Genomic DNA, 20,405 nt, shown 5'->3' with positions numbered 1-20,405 from the left:
CGACCGGGTCTCAGCGCTTAACAATAAAACCTGGCCGCCACTTTTTTCTTTTTTGTGTGTTTCTCGTCGGATTGATTGACTGCTTATTACGCCTTCTTAAGAAGTTCTTTATCTGCAGCCCCAGGACATGGTGTTGCATAATTTGGGTAATCAACGTTAACCATAATCCCCAAGCGCGGCATTGACGGCAGACCTGGTTGGTGGTCACTTGCACTTTCCCGTCCAACTTTCCACCTTTACCCTTACCCTTCCCTTTCCTCGTCATCTCGTCTGGTCTGGTCTGGTCTGGTCAGTGGTCAGTCACATCATCAGCTGGACCTTTAGCTGGATTCAATCAGCAGGCCCCCATCCATTGTGTGTCGCAGCTGCCAGCCCGCCCCCATCTGTTCGTCTATCTGGCCCCAGCCCAGCCCTCCTCCTCCTCTTTCGTTTGCTCCCCTCCACCTCCCCCTCCCCCTCGTCTCTTTCTCCCCTCTCTCCCAGCCTGTCATCACCCTCGTCACCCTCGTCGCCCTTGCACCAGTTGCATCACACAACCCAGGCAAGGAGACAGACAAAAAGATTGAGCGCAGAACACCAACGCAAACAACGCTAAACAGCACCAACACGCAGCGCTGGCCAGTCCGTGTCACACCGCCACCTGCGCTCGCTCACACGCCTTTGCGCCGTATCCGCACCCAACACCACGAATTTCCACCCTCGCGCTGCACTCTACTGCACCTCCAGCGCCGTCCAGACCGTCGGCTCCAGATTTCTCGCCGTCGTGTCCAGTCATCGCTCATCGCTGCCCCAATCCTGTTTCCTCTCCCGCCACCGCTCATCCAGCGCACTCGCCAACCTTGCCAGAAACCCACACCATCGCAGCCCGATTTGCTCCCAGAATCCAGGAACCAGTTCACTAGGAGAAAAAATAGACCAGCAAGGAAAAATGGCCTCCATCGTCACGGACGTCTTCGATGCCCTCTGGGACTTTAATACCCACGTCACCCTCTTTGGGCGCATGATGTTCCTCTGGTCCTTTGTCCTTCTCGGTCTCATCATTGCTGCTCAGGTTTCCCAGTACGGCGAGCCTGACCATACCAGAATTCAGTGGGTGCGCTTGACTGACGAGTCTCGGTAAGTCTGTCTTTGGTTGTCTTGTCTTGCTTTTTCTGCTTTCCCTTCCCTTCGAAACCACCACCTCGTGTCTCGTCCCTTTTCGTCTGTATCACATCCAAATGTCCCTTCCGATCAACCCATGCACCATCACCCGCAACACAACACGCACTACACATCGGCTCTTCTCTCCGGACGTCTGAACTCCGTCTGAACTCGTCCCATCCATCCATCCCTTCTTTCCGCCCTACCTAACCTAACCTACACCTACCTGGCTTTACCCTCCACGCCCACCGTTTCAACCCGCGCCTCGCATTGCATTACATTTCTTTGTCTCTTTTGTCCCGCCCGCCGCCAGCGGGAAATCCGTGCGTCAACCGCAAAAAAGCCCGTTCCCTCCCCGCCATGGATCTTCCATGCCGCAAGGTTTCACCGTCTCCGCAATTCCGAGTCTCCTATTAGTAAAAGGGACACTTTGTTTGATGACATGCCACGGCTTATGGGGCACCCGCAAATAAGCAAAAAACACTCCCCCATGCGCTTTGTTCTCATATAAAGACTATTGGACGGCACCTCCTTCTGGGCTTTTGCTAACCTCCTCTCGTCTTCATGCGCCCTACAGTCCTTACTGGTATACCTTTTACGTTCTCGAAGCCTTCCTCTTCGTCTCCGGCGGATACCCAATGCTTCACGAAAAGATGTCAATGTACCTTGGTACTGGCTACGAGGATCAGATACTCAACGCCATTTGGATCGGTCTCCTCAGCGTCGAGGCCCTCATGGTCGCCGGCGTCACCGTCCTCTCCATCTCCCGCAAGCTCAAGTCCCCGCCCAAGCAGAAGACGAACTGAAAAAACCGTGACGTCTTCTCCAACGCCTTTATTTTTTGTTGCACAACTCGAAGAAAGAAAGAAAGAAAGATACCCACCCGCGATGTTGCCAGTTACTGCATCAGCCTCGGCGGCCGCCTTCAATATACTTCATTTTACGCGCATGCATTTGCATCCTTCTCCGATCGTCATCCCGAGTGACCTTTTTACCGTACGAACCGAAATGTTTCATGAAGATACCCACGAACGAAGACCATGAGAAATCGCGGCGGAAATCTGCCGACCGCGAGAAAAGCCACCATTGAGCACCGCTTCCCGTTACACACCAAGGCGCTGCACCGATTGAACGAAGACATGAGAAAGATACGAAGAGGACACATCATCCCGCCCGAAAGATGCCCTTCCGGCACCTCGCATCACGCCGGGCTGACGGTTGCGCCCGGCGTATGAGAGGTACAGGACCCTGCAGTTAGATTGCTGCATGGAGGGGTACCCGTGGCGCCCAATCGGGACAGGCTTGGCGAACGGAGGGGAGTTTCCCCGCGTATGCCATCACGACATGCGAGATCTGCCTGCATGTCGGCGACAGGACAGCTGGCCTTCCGAGGTTGACTACACCATCGCCGCGCCGCCCTTTCGGCCACGTCGCGCATCAGTGTGACGCCTCATTTGGAGAAACTTTCGGCCGGCGGGGCATGGAGAGATGATACCTTACAGCGGCGTTCCCGGCGCGGCTAAATCGCCCTGGATGAATGCTGTTGACGGCATTCTGCCCACGCCAACGATGGAATTGTGTCTGCGGCCACATGTTCTTGCCGCACTACACCTCATCTACCAAAGACATCGTCATCCACATCGCCATAATTTTAGCTGCTTCCACCACCAACAGACATACCTTCAAGTATGCCTTCAAATACAGGAGTTTACCCTCTACCGGCACACTTTGTAGACGGGCTCGTGACCTTAAGAAGCCTTATCCTATGGCCAAAAAGAAGCCTGTCCGTTACATATCGCTCCTTGACGCATCAGGACGTCTACCAGGTCTATCGACAGGTGCCGGACTGCTGTGCTTGAGGGCTTGCTTGAAGGTCAACCTGGAGATAGTCGTGCAGCAGGAGCTCTAGGGTACTTCAAACTCAAAACAATTGATGACCTTTAAATCATATCTGCCATGTCTACTCGCCTCCTGTGCTCTCTGTGCTCTGATCGACGGTCTTCGCACTCACTCCCCATCTACAACAGTCATCCAACCTTTCAACATGTCACAATCGTATAAACGCAAGATAGGAGGGATGATGAGCAACGACTCTTCTTTCTGAGTAATATACACATCCCTTGCCTGTCCGAATCCATAATCCTAACATCTAACACAAAAGCAGAACCAACGAGCCTTCCCTTGGGTATTCATTCCTACAACTCCAAAAACGATCCCGAATGACGACTTTCCTCCAACCCCATCTTCCGATGTCCCTCACTGCAAGAGCAAGTCCAAGTTAACATTAGGCCAGTACTCCTCGACCCGAACCCCCTGCGCCAGATCAACAGCCGCAAGACCGACGTTCTTGATAGCCCTCTCCACGACACGCGCCTGTTCTCTGAGCAGGACGGAGTCTCTGCCGGCGTCGGCCTGGGTGATCAGGCTCTCGGTAACGCGGCGGGCGTTGATGAGGGCTGTGAGGGTGCGGTTGAGGGTAGACCTGGAGATGATGAGGTTGTCGGGGTGGCGAGGAGGGCCGTGGAAGGCAGGAGGGGGGCCCATGAAGGGCTGGCGAGGGCCTGGGTGAGGACCAGCAGGGGGTTGAGCGGAAGGATGACGGACGCCGGCCGGGGGTCTCATGTGAGGAGGAAGAGGGTCCATGAAGGACTGGCGAGGGCCGGCGTTGGGGTGGAGGGGAGGACGAGCCACAGATGGCCGAGGAGCACCCTGGCGAGCAGCAGCAGCTGGCTGGGCTGAAGGAGGAGCAGCTGCAAGATGCTGACGAGCACCGCCGGTCGTAGGAGCAGGCTGAGCGGCCGCGGGACGAGGCGAGGGATGGCTGATCCGGCGGTCCACGGGGGTGTTTAGCAGGCCTAGCTCGGTCTTGGTGCTGGGCACATTGGAGCGGAAGCCTGTGCCGAGGTGGAAGTCTGCGTGAGGGTTCTCAAGGCCTGGTAATTCGGCTGGACGAGCATTGGGACCTTCCATCGAGGCGTTCCCACCCATGACGGGGTTTGCGGGCTGGGCTCGGTTCGAGTGGCCATTAGCAGGGCCGTTGGCGTGAGCACCGTTGGCAGACGAGGCGACGGCGAGATCAGGAGCGCCACCAGGAGCCTCGTGGAGAGCCTTACGCTTGGTTGACTTGCGCTTGGGAGGAAGAGCAGGTCTCGTCGGGAAGTGTCCCATGGGCGGCATCTTCGGGGTTCCGCTGCCGTCGGCGGGAGTCTGCTGCTGACCATTCTTGGGGTGGGCAGAGCCGTTAGATGAAGCTGGCTGGGCGGCCGGGTTGGTAGGGGCTCCATCAGCCGCGGAGATCTTCGGGGTTGCGCCGACGACATTGGCGGTTTGCTGCCGGCCAGCAGGGGGAGGAGTCGGGTTGTTGGACGAAGCCGACTGGATGGCTGGGTTGGCGAGACCTTCAGTGGTCTGCTGTCGGCCATAAACGTCGTGAGCCGCCTGGATAGCCGGGCGTACGGGGGCTCCGGGAATCTGCTGTCGGCCGGAGTTGACGGGAGCTGGCTGGATAGCCCGGTTGATAGGAGCACCAGGGGCCGCAGAGTTGGGCGCAGGAGCAGCCGAAGGAGCACGAGCCGCGACCCGAGGAACGCTAAAGTATTCCTTGCTAGCATTGATGTTCTTCTTGACGTACTCCTCCTTATCGCGAAAGAGAGCCAGCATGTCGGGAGGCAAGTCGGAGGGCGACAGAGGTCTCGTGTTCTGGGCTGAGTTAGCCTTGAAGTCCCGGACAAACTGTTCCCATGTGTTTTCATAGGAGTGTTTGTGCAGATCATCATCGGAGACAGAGAAGGGAACCTCGAAGCCGGACGCGGTGATCTCCCCGGCCAGGTCATGCAGCGCATCGGTGAAGTAGCCCAGTTGCTCCTCACCGAACTTGGGAGAACGCACCTGAGGACGGGGGCCTTGCTGCTGAGACGGCTGGGGGCAGACTTGGCCGAGGCAGTTCAGCATAGGCGGATAGGGGAAAGACTGCTGAGGCTGGCCGGAGGTAGGACCTGGGATTCTCGGGTGTTGAGGGCGGAAAGGGTCCATCGGCACGAACGTCTGGGGACGAGAAAGAGGAGCCATCGGAACAGGCGTCTGAGGCTGAAAAGGGGGAGCCAGAGGGTTGAGGTGGGGGGTGCTCAAGAGCCTCCGGGCCGCAATGTTGGTCGGAGTGAGAGCGCGAGGGGCGGGCTGAGGAGTCTGGGGAACTGGGTGGGAGGGGCCGAAGCCGCCGTGGCGGGAAGGGTCGTGATGGACTGGGCCATGGTTGATGTGATTGGTGACGCCGACGCTGGCGAGGTCAGTATTTCGATTTGCCAACTTGAGATAGGAGAAACTTACTTCTTGAGAGAGTTGTCTCCAGAAGGCTTGATGCGAAGGTCGTCGTTGTCGGCCTTCTGACGCTTGGGGGCAGGGGGGCCGGCGGCGCGGTCAGACGCGTCGGTCGAGGTCGAGGGAGCTTCCTGGGTAGCCATTCTGTGAAATTCCACTACGGAGGCGCGGCGATTGCGTCGAATATTCTCGAGTCTGCGATCCGGCTATGTTACAAAGCAAAGGCGAAGATGAAGAAGGGTTTGTGAGTCGCTTTGTCGAAGCTTGCGTTGTTGATGATGATGATGGCAATGGGTGTGGAAGCTACTCGACGAAACGCGTTGATGGGAGAAAAATGGATTTTCAAGGATTTTGGCAAAAGGGCGGAGGGGCTAGTTGTTGTCTCGCGGAAAGGACCTTGGTTTGTTTGTGAGCCCCCTCACTTCATCTGGCTGTCGACGACTAAGCGGAGGGGAGGATGGTTCACCATGGTTGCCAACGACTAAGCGGAGAGGGGGGCGATTCACGATAGATTCTCGGAGTGGGAGATGTCACTGACGGCACATGTGTCACTGTCAGCGCCAGGTATGAGTTGGGTGTTCTGTCTTTATCTTTGGGTTCTATCTTTTAGCATTTCAAGGCAATGGTCTACTCGTAGTCTATATAAAACCTATGACAGCGATGAGGAACGCTGAATCTGTTGACGAAAACTATGCTTTGGTTTTCGTCTCTCCTCCAACTCTCAATATTTGGATATGTCCCTTAGTAATTAAGTGTTGTTATGAGTTGCTGTGTCGAAGTGACGAGGAACAAAGAGTGAAGTACCTCTGAGTGCACCTTGAGTTCTTCACAGCTCATCAAATGCGCTTCAACCTTTCCTACTCATATACATTAACCTTGTCCTCCGCTCGAGGTTCGCCGGGATGCTCCAAGGCGGTTACACAGGCTGATCTTCCAAGCTTTTGTCAAGCGATGCCCACTCAACCATATCGCCAATGTCCATGGCAACGCCGATCGTCGGCTAGTAGCCCACCATGTCCTGAGCGATGTTGCTCTCCAGAAAGGAATTGTCGGCAGAACGCAAGATGACGAGGAGCTACGTTGGCGCCACAGCTACCAGTTGAACCATGACGACCCGGACCCATGCGCTCTCCATGGCTACGCGCTTCACCCGGGCGGTAAATTCTGGCTACTCCACGCTTCTTCAAACTTCGTGGTATGCTAGCGAGACAGCCGCCATGATCTGAGCGTCAATGTCATCGCTCGCTCTCCATATTACACGGTAAGAAAGTAAGGAGAGGGATGAGTAGGGAAAAGCGAAATACTTCCAAGGTCTCGCATTGCTTCTGCGTGTACCTCGCATATTTCGAACGTAGGCCAACCGCAAAACCGTCCATGCGTGCCGTCTTCGGCCCGTCTATTAACGACTTGCTCTGTCCTCATCGCATTCATGAAGACCAGAGTTGTAATGAGCCGACAACCCAAGACCACAGCACCACGTTGATGCGTTCAGATATTTAACCGAGTTACAGCCCTCTTGGCCGTTGATACACACTGGTTGTGAGTGAGGTCTCGTCTGTATTATCGCTCATATCAGGCGCCGCACCGCAAACTCAGCCGTGTATTGAATGTGTAGTTTAGATGGTGACGGTTGTGTATTCACAAAAGACCCTAGATTGATGCCCAGCAGGGCCCGGGTCGTCATGTCATCAACCTCTTAGGAATCCTTCACGGATTGCCACTGCCTATCTCTCTTACTTTTCCCCGCGCCGGGACAAGAACATCTTACAAGAGAAGCAAGCTTGAAGGGGCGTAGCGCGACCATAAAGCTCTGCAAGGCCCTCTGATGCTTGACCAATATTGCCCTGCGAAATTTTCGGCATGCTTAGAGACAGAGGACAATGTGATCCACTTTCGCTACCCATGATCATGGCTGGGGGAATGCAGACTATGAAGCTGGCAGTATTTAGTGCCTCTTGGTCGTGTAAATTGACGTAACCGAGACTGGAAAGCTAGATGACGTGAATCAATCGAGACTGACACGCAGCTTCAGGCTATTCCGCTGCAAGACAAGGAATGAAGGTGTTGATCGGGCCAAGCTGCCGCAAGAGACGCTAAAGTGTCCTTCGGAACTGTCAAACACCCAAATCGCATCTCCAGATCCGTTGGGGATGCTTTCGAGGGCGCAAAGAATTCGCATAACAGTAAGGATCGTCTCGGGAAAGATTCTCTGAGCGCATACTCTGTGTGATTGGTCTGATCTGACGGCTTCGAGCACGGGGTTCCTTGGGTACAGAAATTGTGGAAGAACCTGGTCCCGGGGTTCCGCCTTCCTTCTATGTGATTGACTGGGGGGTTAACGGCGAAGAACTTAAAGAGTCGAGTCTTCCGTAGGAGTAAATATTCTCATAAGCCAGTTAGGTGGTTGAATGTGATTGGGTTGGGCGACGTTTAAGGCCACGGCAACTCCAAGCTTCTCCAAGGTTGGTCAACACACACTACACATGACCCCTTGAAGTGCAAGGTTAGTCTGGGGTAAAGCGAGTCAGGAAGCTCAAGTATAGCTGCAAGCATTACTAACTCACAGTCGTCACTATTGTTTCAACAAGACGCTTCGTGATTAATAAAAGTAATAACAGATTCAATTCGAAGGAGTGTACATGAAAGAAACGTAGGTGAGAAGGAAGTTCATGAGACGGTAGAATTGGGGCCTCAGGTAGCCCTGGCTGCGAATGGGGGCTAAATATAAAGGATCTGGATTTTAATAGTAAGAATAGATGAAGATTCTGCGTTGAGCAACTGGGTATACGTCTCGATAATAGTGGCAAGACGAAAGAGAAAAATGGGTCCGTACTGGGCAGGCAAACCTTTGATAGTGATGTCGAGGAATTCATACTCGGAAATTACGGCGTCTATTGAATCTGCTAGCTCTTTGTCCATTCGTGATACCATATTGACGCCGCCCATGCCAATGGAATGTTGCTACAGCAACCCAACATGTCCCGAGCAACAGCTATCTTCAATACAGCATCGATAGCAGCCCGAAATATTTAGAGGACTTATGTTCGTGCCATAACTGCGGCCGTGCTGAAGTATGTCGTCGACTGGGCTGTGGCTGTCTTTGTGGTAGATTCTCAACACAGGTAAGCTCTGACTACCTTACTCAACGCCTCGTCAGAATTGGTGGTACGCCGGCCTGACATCCACCAACATGTAGCCTTCGAGACCCTCATCCCACTCCCAATATCTTCATGTTTATGACTTTAAAGGGATGGGTTGGCAGAAGAAAAAAAACCAATGTTACCGGCCGAGGGTACAAGTAGGCCAACGCCAGATGTTCCTCATTCATCATCTCGGCCCGTTCATTAAGGACTTGCTATGTCTCCACCACTCTCAAGCAGAGGAAGATTTCTTATGAGCACCCCGACACCTCAGATGAAAATCTCTCCGTCTTCGAGCTTCGATACCTGATCGCATGACACCCCCGCATGTATCTGTTGCACCCTGTGGTGGTTGTACGATCTAACAGCGTTATTACTTAAATCAAAGATTCATGACGAAAGGTTGGCGAATCTTCGAAGAAGTTTGCTTCTTTGTGGCGTCATTGGGAGGCTCGAGAACCATCCCCCCACTCACACTCACATGGAAGATACCATGCTGTTGGTTCTTTGGTTCTTCGGGATGATTTCGAAGTTGTGACGGCGGGCAACTCGGGGGTCGGGGATCGCGGCATACTTAGTCCTGCCGCGGATGCCGTATGGCCTTGAAGCACGAAAGTACTGCAGCTGCTACGTAGGCATACAGAGGCGTCAAGTGATGCGCAGCAGGGTCCGGTTGTGGGGCTGATAAGTTTTCACTCTTCCGAGGATTCTTCTCGGCGTCCATATTTTCTTCTTCCAGTGCCCATCATTTCAGACCCGTAAAAGACAAGAAAAGGGAGTACACTTCTGTTGCTTCAGTCCCTTAGAAGATATGAACAGTGTCGAGATGAAAACGTCGCCCTAACCCAAGCCAGGACAAGGATACCTTGCATGACAGGCATGCTTGCAGCAGCTTTGTCTGACGATAGGCCTCGTCGCGGTCCTCGAATATTTCAGCAATAGTACCCTAAAAATTCTGCGCTTCGATGGACGCAGCGGGAATTAACGGTCGACATTCGCGAATAACGTCGTCATATTGCGTTGCCGGCGCCTTTGGACGATCGAGGCCGAGGCAGATCTTTGGCTTTGATTAGAATCAAGGCGTAAGAAACGATCTCTGAGGGGATCTCTGTGAGAAGCTGGCGTCGCAGAACTTAGCACGGGATACCTGGCCACCTTATGCCACCAGCCGAGGGATGCGTCACATGAATCCAACGGCATCGGGCTGTAAAGCAGGAGATAATGCAGAAAACTGGGCCCGGGGTTAGGTCGCTATTCTAGGTGATTAAGGCGGGAAACCCAGTGCTCAAACTGTACAGTTTGTTTATTTGTGTGCTCAATAAGACAATATTATGCCGAGGGACACTTAAGGTGAAGTTGATCATACTGCGGGAATCTTCCACTCAAGCAAATCCGCTTCGAGTCAGATAATGTCCAGATACACATGGCGTTATCCATTCGCTGTGTAGGTTTACTTCGGGACAACGGACTTCGGGAGACGCCAGCAGCCGTTTATAGGGCCCGACTGTGAATAATCTGAATCTTAGCATCGATAACGATTATTCGGCGTGCTCGCCATGGCCTTGAGCAGTCGTTACTCCCATCTTTTTTTCCTTCAAGCGGAAGTGAATCATTTATATCCGTTCCAGAGCTTGTACCCTCTGGTAGTGGCAGTGGTCTGGGTCTGGGGTTCTCGAATGCCCCATAATGGACGATTCACGACCCGGCGATCATCCCTGAGTGTGGTTCCCAGATCGCCACTCCTCCGATCTCTGCCAGTAATAGTGGCTCTGGATGATCTTGACTGTCCTGATCCGGTCTGGGTCGGCGAGTAACGGCTAGCCATGGACGTCCTCGATGCTTTAGGTGCGTAGAGCCTCCTCCGAGTCTACGGTGATGCGTTCGTCCATGAGAATCAGTCCTTATCTCACTTTGAATTTCCAGTGATCGGGCTTTTTTCTGACCAGCGCGCGGCAACTTCCGAAGAACGGCGTCTTGAACTACAGTGATACGTTTGAACATGTAACTCACAGAGGGCTGAACCAGATATTGCTTATATGCGTAGCAATGAGTTGCCATCCGGAAAATGAAGGTCCCGGGATGTGAATGTCAATTTACGTTAAAATGTACCAATTGAGGGTACTGATATAGCTTCTTGAGCAACGTTTGCCAACTCAAGCTGTGAGATCCCAGTAGTCGTCATCGGAAGCACTGGCAGCTGCTCGGTATCTCTAGCCAAAGCTGTGAATTTGCCTTTGAGATCTCTCTTGGCTTCCTCGAGCTAAGTAGGCCTGTCTATACGACTTGAGAAATTGAGATTCGAATTGAAAGGCTTCTCGTCTGCAATAGCTGGGCGCCGGTGTACTGCGCGATCATCGTCGAGAAAACCGTTGTTAAATGCGAAGTGTTACAAGCAAATCAGAGTCTTTTCAAAGTCAAGTCCCAGCTAAATTTGATGCAGTCAACGGTATCCTCTATGACCATGGACAACCCCTTGGTGCCATTGTGCTGAAGACGTGCGTATCCACACAGTCCCATCTATGGTCCCGGGGCGAAGCCTGAAAATGGTGTGTCCCTGTTCGATCGCATCAGAGTCCCTTTTCATCTATCGCTATCATGTTATGTTTGATAAATTCCACCGAAACCTTCAGTAACAGCCATTGGAAGACTTAGATAGGTGAAGAGGGAGACGGCATGACTATCAACCTTTTAACCCGATGATGAAGTCTGACGGGTGGTAAAATCGGGCGATAGTGGGGCCCCGGTGCTTCCACAGGTTATCATTTTCATGATGGTCGCAGAGCCTCTATTCAAGGTAATGGCTCTATCGTAAAGGACGGACAGTCCAGGAAGGTATCGCGTTTTTGCGCCAATCTTTGTTTTAGGCCTTTCATACATGACCTCAACGCCGAAAGGACCTCGATTTAGGACTGACAGTTCTGGTTGGCTTGTATTTCTTCTGGATGGCGATCATAAACTGATCCTCAGTGTATCCGAACTCGCTCGGGGCAGGAAACCTAGGATTCGTTCGTAATGCGAGATGGTCTAAGCCGACAAGGAAATGCTTGAGCGTCGACTATGCGACGCAACCATGATGCAAGCCACAATGAACCTCCTCGTGATGATACTCCTGGTATAAGGCCAAATTCAACTATCGGTCCTACTTGGCGAAAGGTATTCAAGCCTTGTATTCGTGATGATTCAAAGAGTTCAGAACATCAGTAATGAAGCGGTTCAGAGTCGTAATCTCGCCATGAACCATATTTTGGATTGTAAGCACAAGAGAAAAAGATTGCGAAAAAAAGAAAGAGAAAGCGCACTGGCGTCGACGTCATGCAACTCATGATAGGGGACTGAATGAATAGGACCAGCACGATGTGGCAAGTGCCCTGTGCATGCGCCTCTGGCTGTCGGTTTGGGTGGAAAGGTTAAGAACGTGATCAAAATCTCTTTCGTCTTCCACTAATTCCCGCGGGGCCGAAGATCAAGTACAAGGAAAGTAAATGGAGAGTTGCAGGGTCTTTAGAAAGACGCCAGCAACAAGGTGACAGCGTCAGAGCATAGATTATAGAAGGCCTTCGAGATGATGTTTGACTTAAATTTGCAAAGATAGCTCCGTTTGAAAATAGGTTGCAAGAGCCCAAGCTGGCGGGGTGTCTTGGCAGCCACTCCGTCCAAAGATAAGCTCCTTTAGATGTATGAAGATGTCCAAAATCTCCATCTCCAAATGACGCAGGCATGGATTCTTTTTATGCTACCACGGCAATTGACTACGCCGGTGATTATGCCTTCGTTAATCCGACGGCGCAGCATATCATGGGCAGCTCTGCGGTGTGTCATACCAGAGATGCAAACTGACTGGCTTGGGGATAGCGATTTGAACTCACAATCTTCTGGCCAGCGCAAACAACGTTGTTGTTGCAGTTGCCACAAACGTGCTTGATGGCAGCTTCTTGCTGGCGTTTGTCGAGAGCAATCTCATACCTTATTCAATGTGACGTCTAACTCGATACGCGTAACGCGTTCTATGAGCTTTGTCCACGCTTTGACCTCACTTTTCCCTGTCTCCCATCCCAAAAATACTCGTGTACGCTCACCATCGCACGATAATCTTCTGATGCCTTTTCATTGAATTCCTTGTCTCTCATGTAAACAATCCCTTCTCAGCTAGGAGCCATCCGTAAAGGGTCTAGGTGCGCTACAGGTCATCTCCTGGCTGATGCGCATATTTCCCCACAAACGCCATGCGCTCAAGCTTTGCCAGGCTAAGCCAAGCCATCTTGTCCGAAACAGGTACAGCTGCTGAGGTGCGAAGATCATGATGAAGCAAGAAAAGTGTTTTCGAAGATCTAGGCAACCAACGATGAACCCCGAAAAGGAATATTTCAGGATCCAGGGATACATAGCCGCGCCTCACGAAGGTCGGCGCCGTTCGGCATCTACCGTGCAAGCGCCCGTAGGAGCGCCGACATTGTCTGTGTGGCTCTGCATCAAACCAGTGAATGCCCGTTGAATTCTACGAGGAGATTTGCAACACTGACTGAGAGCAAGCCACCCATCTAGGCAGCCTTATAGGGCGATGAGTGCGCCCGACGGAGTTTGAGATTTGGTTTTGGGATTCGAAGCTTCTTGCAAGCCAGCATTCCCGCATCCTTGTCACAGCTCTAATTGCGGTAAGCAAGCGGGCGCTATTCCTAGTCTGCAAGCCACTCAGACCTGTCTTTGACTAGCACGAAGCTTCCCCAATTGCCACTTTGGGAAACACCAATGAGTTCATGATGCTGATGCAGTGAAGCGTCAGCCGCCTCCCCCTGATGCCCGACCTATTTGAGTCAAGTTTGCACTGCACTCAAAGTCAAAGCCTCATGCTTCAAGCCAAAGCTGTCTTCGAGACCGCCTTTGCTGACAAAATCTCAAGTCAGAGCCTCATGTAATACTGGAAGAAGCGCCGACATCTTGAGGCGCCGTCAATGTCCACTGCAGCTTACTGTCGATCCCGTCAAGGCTTTCGAGCGTTTGACGATGGATCAGGGGTGATACGTCCTTCGATGCCTGAAGGATGGATCATACACAATGGCTTGCATATCGTGTTTTTTGAACCTAGAAAGATAATTGTCTCGTTCTGTCGCTGACCGCCGGGATTCCGTTGTCTGTTCAATATTGTTTTCTGTTTCTTTTGTGATTGATCTTTCGTACTTTGTATTAGAGCCATTTACGAAAGCGGCATCAGACATAGACGATTTCAGAGTCGAGATAGCAAAACAAACGCGATCATGCCTAACCAGGCAGCCCGCGAAACAAAATCGGAGAAGCCGGCCGGACCGGCTGTCCCAGAATCGGACGACATAGTGACAAAGTTACCAACATGGCAAAAATGGACGATACTGTTTGTCGTTTGCTGGATGACTTTGCCTGCTACCTTCGCCAGCAGCTCCATCATGACAGCAGTTGCAGAGGTTGCCACCGATTTCGATGTCCCGACCCACGTCATTACCACAGCCAACGCTGGCGTTTTCATTGCGATGGCTGTGTCTGCCCTCATCTGGTTGCCAATCAGCACAATCATTGGTCGCAGACCTACCTATCTCTTAGCTACAATCATGCTCACGCTGTCTTCAGTGGGCTCAGTTACATCTCAGAGCTTCGCTTTCTTCGTCACTGCCTGGATCCTCGGAGGAGCAACCGGACTTTACTTTCTTATTGCTGGACAAACCATCTTGGCAGACACTTTCGAACCAGTCAGTTGTTGTCGAAGTTTCCCGATTCCAAGACTATTCTCTGACGTGATTGACAGACCAGTCGTGGCTTGGCAGTCGGCCTGTTTCTTGGAAGCTCTGTTGCTGCAAACTCATTGGGTCAGTAAGGTAGCTTGGTTCTGTCACAAAGCGCTTGCGCTGACTTTGATGAAAGCGCCCATGATCGGAGGTGTCATAGTCTCATACACAACATGGAGAATCATCTACGTCGTCCAAGCAGGAATGGCGTTCTCTGGCCTCGCGTTGGGATACCTATTCATTCCGAATACAGTCGGTTGTGACAACCAGCAAGCTAAGGGTAGATCCAGCGACAATTATGTCATGGGTGCATTGCGCAAGTTCAGTCCATTGGATGTGTTTCGTTTGCTTAAGAACCCAAACATCATCATGGCGGTAGGTCTTTCCCTCGGATACTGTCTCAGTCACTATCGCTAACCCTTACCGATTTCAGGACTTCGCTTGCGGGTTACTAGGCTTCAATCAGTACGCCCTCATAGCATCTGTTCGACGAGTTATCAACCCACGATTCAACCTCACTACTCCCCTTATCAGCGGTCTATTCTATCTTGCCCCAGGAGCTGGCTTCTTGCTTGGCAGCATGATCGGCGGTGCGCTGTCCGACCGTACGGTCAAGGTATACATCAAAAAGCGAAATGGGCTCCGCCTGCCGCAGGACCGACTCAATGCCTGTCTTCCTGCCTTCTTCTTCCTGTTACCGCTAGGAACACTGGTCTTCGGTTGGAGTCTGCAACTCGAAGTTGGCGGGATGGCTTTGCCCGTTATCAGCTCATTCGTTCAAGGCTTTGGTCTCATGTGGTCGTTTAGCGGATTGAATACGTACGCCGCTGGTAAGTTCAACCCTGAAATTATTACGTGGCCCTATCTATTGCTGACCGAACTACCTTTTGACAGAAGTTGCACCCGAAAAGAGAACAGCTGTCATTAGCGGAAAGTACATCATCCAATATTGCTTTGGGGCCGGTGCTGTTGGTGGTGTTGTTCCCATGATAGACGCTATCGGAGTCGGCTGGGCCTTTACCATCAGTAAGCTCATATCATCTTGACAGATTGAGACGTTTAATTTAGTTGCTGACTGTCCTTTTTAGCTGGAGTTGGTGCTACCTTTGGTGGCGTGCTTGTCTTGGCGATGATCAAGAAGACACTGCATGTTGAAAGCCAGAAGACTATTGATGACAAGCTTGAAAATGATGCCGACAGTTGTGTGTAACTTGAAACGAAGCATGAGTAGTTTGAAATTATCAATGTTCCAGGTGGGGATTGTCGTGCTTTTCTGCTAGGCACGTTTGTTTTGCATTAGTTGGAGTCTAAAAAGAGATTGATAACTTTGCGAAGTATTGCATCAATGGGACATTGAACATAGATATTAGACTACTGCCTCATCTGTTGAATTAGATAAATAGTCACTGAAACGCAAGAGCATATGCACTTCTCACAAGACTGAGGAAGCGGACAAGTTAAAAGCTTGGGACTGGGAACGTCAACTTGAGTGGGATTTGAACACCTACGGACTTTCTCTCCGACCGCCAGCTCCTTCTCTCAGCCGCCAAATATCACTTTTTCCTTGATTCGGCGCGTTGTTTCCACTTCTCTACTTGCATATTGATGGTGTTCTGTGATATCTAGTGCAAAAAGAAAAACGTAATTTTGGGCACTATTGAGCTTTGTAATATCATCTAGGGCAATGCACCTGTTTCGGCAATTGTCTTCCGCTCACGACTCAGCCACTCCGCTCACCAAGCACCCTGGATCGTCGATTGATCTTACATTGAACACTCGGGGCCGACGGTGGCACTTATTTTCCGGCACGCAGCTTATCATAACGCAGTACCGCTCCAAGTAACACTTTGGCACCAATCGCGCTATGCAAAGGTCAGTGTCGTTTACCAATCAGGTTGACGGGAATAATAATACCAGTCCTCCGGTGAGCAATATTCCGTAGGGTTGTGGCTGATACCATCCCTCGTCTGTGTGAAGATCATGCTTGTCGGCACCCGCAGGTTCGTATAGCAGCTGTCGTGTCCGGCACCACTGATCATTGGTCTGAACAGCTTACGCTCACCGGCCTCGGGAAGCGTGGAGCACACATCAGCAGCACTCGCCTCAACAGCAGCGATGCAATCCGGATGGAACTGAACAGCCGGACTGTCGACCAGGAGTTCCCAGTCCACAACGCATCCTTTCCCGCTGTCATCTTTTCCGACACGCTCAAACTCTTCCTCGCAGCGGCGGACCATCTCGCCCAACACTGCGTCCTCTACATGCCGCACGTCAAGGGTGAACTTGACCGTGTGCGCCATTGTGTTGACTGTTCCTGGATCTGTGGTGAAGATGCCCGTTGTAGCGAGACCATTGAACTCATGAGCGATGGCGTTGGCCGCAACGATAAGCTTGCTTGCACAGAGTACCGGGTCCTTGCGCGCATACAGTGGTGTTGTTCCGGCGTGACTATCGCGACCTCTGACAGTGATGCTGAACCATTTGAAAGCTTGCACGCCTGTTTTGAGTGTGAATACTCAGTCAGGTCTCATAGCCATCACTAGGCTGGGGTTCTCACCTTGAACGACACCAATCTTCTGCTTTTCATCTTCCAGAATAGGGCCCTGTTCGATGTGTAGCTCGAAGTGGGCAGCAAAAGGATTTGTGCGGTACGAAGCCGCGCGTTCACCGGTGTAGCCAATTCTGTCTAGCTCCTCCTTCATGGACTTGGGTTGACCGTCGCGTGCCGACACTTCTCTCAGGTCCCAGGCTGTTTTAAGCGGGATGGCTTCAGCCCAGACGCCTGAAGATACGGCCATTTTCGGGAACCGCGCGCCCTCTTCGCTAGATTTAGTCAGTATTTAGTTGGGAACGGACTTTGTGCAACCGAGAAGAAGACGTACTTTGTCCAATTGACGACACCAACTGGCCCTTCGGTCTCATAATCATTCTCACTCAAAACTCGCAGCACCTCGAGACCGGAGATGACACCCAAGATGCCATCGTAGCGACCTCCAGTAGGCTGCGTGTCAAGATGGGATCCCATCATGATTGGGGGTGCATCATTGTTCTTTCCAGCACGAATTGCGAACAAGTTACCCATCTCATCATAGAAGGTCTCACAGCCGAGCGACTTGGCGTGCTGCATGAACCAATCTCTCACTTGCTTGTCTGTGTCATCGAGACTAAGTCGCGCCATACCGGTGTCGATAGAAGCTCTGTCATTGTGAGATTATGGACGCGCAAATCTGAATGATTTTGTGGCAGACTCACTTTCCATATCGATGTGCGGCGCCAAATTGGCAACTCTCATGGAGCAGCCCGGCCAAGCTCTCTTGGCTGATTTTCAGTTGACTCCTGGTGCCCAGAGAACCCATGTTTTGCTTTCTTCCGTAAAGCTTTTTGCTAGTTGGTTATGTAAGAATAAGTCGAGTAGAGTCCAATGAATTCAGCTAAAAGTGTATTGTCAAAATCCTTCATGGAGATTCATGGCATGAAGTGATATACCAACTCAAGCATGCTCAGATCGGCAAACAGCCAACGGCGTCTGAGGATGCCCCGCACCGGGCGATAGGACAACCCAATTGGGAAGTGATTATCCACCGACGGCGGTTGTCCGCCGTCGGCCGTCATCGGCCGTCGGTATTTACCCCGGCTGACCGCCGACAATGCGGGGCTAACTCTAGTTATCGGATAGCTTATCCCCAGGTAAACGCAGTAAGGTAGCCAATGGCAGCTTTGCCGGTTATCAGACCCGAGGTGGTATCTCTACAATCATTCGACCCTGTTGGTCCATTGTCCGCCACGTCGGGAAATCAAAGGAACTGCATTTATCAATTGAGTATATACAGCAGCCCATATCTCGTAAGGATGTTGCAATTGGTTTAAAGTCACATGCATGGTCTTGTCAACTTGAGCATCGCTGCAAACCTCATAGCCTCGTACCATACCCGCCACGATGACCATCCCAGGCAAAGACTTGTCGAACAAGGATGTCGAGGTCCGGCAGCAAAATGATAGCAGCAGCCTCAATGCTGCGGAGATCGCAGTCGATCCCCAGGAACGAGCAGTATTGTCCAAGTTCGACAAGTTCGTGATGCCGCAGATGGCGCTGCTCGTCCTTTTCGCTTACCTTGACCGAACAAACATCGGTTTGCAATTCCACCCATGTCTCTTCATTGACGCACTGACTGACAGATCTTAGGAAATGCTCGCGTGTTTGGTCTGGAAGAAGACACGGGGATGAAAGGCACCGACTTCAACGACATCTCAATGTACTTCTACATCTCCTATGTGGTCTTCGAGACCCCTTGGGTCATGGCCGTCAAGAGGCTGGGTCCAGGCCGCGTTCTTGCCATCGCGATTGTCAGCTGGAGCGCCATCACCATCGGTACGGGTTTCATCAACAGCTACGGCGAAGCCATCGCCTTGCGAGTTCTTCTTGGCTTCTTCGAGGCCGGTCTCTTCCCCGCCTTGATCTACGTCATTTCAGAAATCTATCCGCCTGCATCGCAGGGTAAGCGTGTTGCCGTACTCTACATCACCATTGCGTTATCCGGTGCACTGGGCGGGTTATTCGCATACGGTGTCCAAAGCATGGGTGCACGCCACGGGCTGTCTGCCTGGAGGTGGTTGTTCATTGTCGAGGGTACAATTTCGCTGGTCATAGGCGTCATTTGCTGGGTCAGTTTGCCAACGTCGCCAGAGACAGCTTGGTTTTTTAAGAGCGAGGAGAAAGCTGTGATGATGCGCATCAAGGAACGAGACCAAATGTCTAAAGAGAAGACCTCGTTTTCCTGGCCACAGGTTGTCATGGCCATTACGGACCCCTTCGTCTATCTCGCTTCCGTGGCACTGTTTTGCTCCTCAATCGCCCTCTTTGGTTTCGGCACGTTTCTCCCTACTTTGCTGAAGGGTCTCGGGTACGTTTCAGGATATCCCAAAGTTGAACATTCGCTGACTATCTCTAGGTATACTTCTCTTCAGGCGAACTACTTGAGCATCCCAGTTTATATCCTTGCATCCATCTCAACCGCGATCACAACATTTGTGTCTGACAGAATCAACCGCCGCGCTGTCTGTCTCATACACTCTCCCGCACTGGTCATTTGCGGGTATGCCATTGCAGTTGGCACCGGCAACAAAGCCGCTGGATTCTTTGCCATGTTCCTTGTGGGCGCTGGGGTTTATTCCTTCAATACTGTCCTCGTCACGTAAGTCGCCTTATTGAAGAGTATGATGTTCATGCTGACCCCTTCTAGCTGGGTTTCGAACAATATTCAACCCGACTACAAGCGCTCCGTTTCGATTGCAATGCTCATCTCTCTGGCAAACGCTTCTGGCATGGCCGCATCCCAGATTTACCCCTCATACGATGCCCCGAGGTACATCATGGGCAATGCGGTGTCTCTTGGAGGAGAGGTTATTGCATTGATTTGTATAGGTTTGATCTACGCTCTTCTCAAATGGCGTATGCGCCGTAAGGAGCGTCTACTGGCCGAGGGCAAGGAAAGCAATGGTAAGAAAGGCGATCAAGCGTTACACTTCCAATACGTGTTCTGAAAGCAGCTGAACTGCCTTGATGAACACCTCAAGCCATAAATAGATTAATTTAGCGGAGCTTTGTACAGGATATGTATATGTCCTTGAATGCTTGTGCGTCGTTCCATGTCAAGACGCAGGCTCTCGGAGGCCTTTCCAGTAGATAGCGTCCACCTTTACAATAGCAAATCGCAAAAATGACCACGATTGTACTCTTGTCCGCAACGCTTTTCTCCAAGTGTCAAGTAAAGCCCGATCAAACGATAACATGTGGGGCTCGCTTTGTTGCAGCGACAGCATGTAGCAAAACAGTCCTGGGTATGACAGACAGTGTCTGGTGTAAGCCGGCCAGAAAGCGGACTGATGTCTTACATCGAGTCCACAGATGAATTTCGTTATGGTCTGCATCAAGCTTCGCGAAGCTTGGAGGATAGAGGTTGAAGATGCTGGTAGCATACTCGGGTTGATGTCGGTGCTTATGATGGGGCGCAACAGGGCGCGGAAGATGAGAATATGAACGGTGTAATACGTAACG

The 20,405-nt window shown here is 51.7% G+C and overlaps 5 protein-coding genes across 5 annotated transcripts; 3 read left to right on the top strand and 2 right to left on the bottom strand.

The window, feature by feature from the left end:
- Window positions 1-928: 928 nt before the first annotated feature.
- CGCS363_v014587 (uncharacterized protein) lies at window positions 929-1,946 on the top strand (the record flags this gene model as incomplete). The annotated part of the gene is made up of 2 exons (XM_036646436.1): window positions 929-1,116; window positions 1,718-1,946. The coding sequence occupies 2 exons, from the start codon at window positions 929-931 to the stop codon at window positions 1,944-1,946; spliced, it is 417 nt and encodes a 138-aa protein (XP_036488465.1).
- Window positions 1,947-3,396: 1,450 nt separating this feature from the next.
- CGCS363_v014586 (uncharacterized protein) lies at window positions 3,397-5,600 on the bottom strand (the record flags this gene model as incomplete). Its single annotated transcript, XM_036646435.1, has 2 exons — window positions 3,397-5,416; window positions 5,467-5,600. The coding sequence occupies 2 exons, from the start codon at window positions 5,598-5,600 to the stop codon at window positions 3,397-3,399; spliced, it is 2,154 nt and encodes a 717-aa protein (XP_036488464.1).
- An 8,249-nt stretch (window positions 5,601-13,849) lies between these two features.
- Window positions 13,850-15,560, top strand: fsa7-0 (MFS transporter fsa7; the record flags this gene model as incomplete). The annotated part of the gene is made up of 6 exons (XM_036646434.1): window positions 13,850-14,314; window positions 14,371-14,431; window positions 14,487-14,725; window positions 14,784-15,180; window positions 15,245-15,376; window positions 15,439-15,560. 6 exons carry the CDS (start codon window positions 13,850-13,852, stop codon window positions 15,558-15,560), a joined length of 1,416 nt encoding a protein of 471 aa, XP_036489017.1.
- Window positions 15,561-16,233: 673 nt separating this feature from the next.
- Window positions 16,234-17,706, bottom strand: hyuC-1 (N-carbamoyl-L-amino-acid hydrolase; the record flags this gene model as incomplete). Its single annotated transcript, XM_036646433.1, has 4 exons — window positions 16,234-16,847; window positions 16,908-17,173; window positions 17,233-17,547; window positions 17,603-17,706. The coding sequence occupies 4 exons, from the start codon at window positions 17,704-17,706 to the stop codon at window positions 16,234-16,236; spliced, it is 1,299 nt and encodes a 432-aa protein (XP_036488508.1).
- A 581-nt stretch (window positions 17,707-18,287) lies between these two features.
- On the top strand, window positions 18,288-19,891 carry CGCS363_v014583 (putative transporter; the record flags this gene model as incomplete). The annotated part of the gene is made up of 4 exons (XM_036646432.1): window positions 18,288-18,480; window positions 18,534-19,251; window positions 19,300-19,542; window positions 19,591-19,891. The coding sequence occupies 4 exons, from the start codon at window positions 18,288-18,290 to the stop codon at window positions 19,889-19,891; spliced, it is 1,455 nt and encodes a 484-aa protein (XP_036489018.1).
- Between the last annotated feature and the right edge of the window lie 514 nt (window positions 19,892-20,405).

Source organism: Colletotrichum siamense (assembly GCF_013390195.1).
Source record: "Colletotrichum siamense strain Cg363 chromosome Unknown KSG_Cg363_contig10, whole genome shotgun sequence".
In the NCBI taxonomy this organism is placed as follows: Eukaryota; Fungi; Ascomycota; class Sordariomycetes; order Glomerellales; family Glomerellaceae; genus Colletotrichum; species Colletotrichum siamense.
This window is presented reverse-complemented; position numbering and strand designations above follow the sequence as displayed.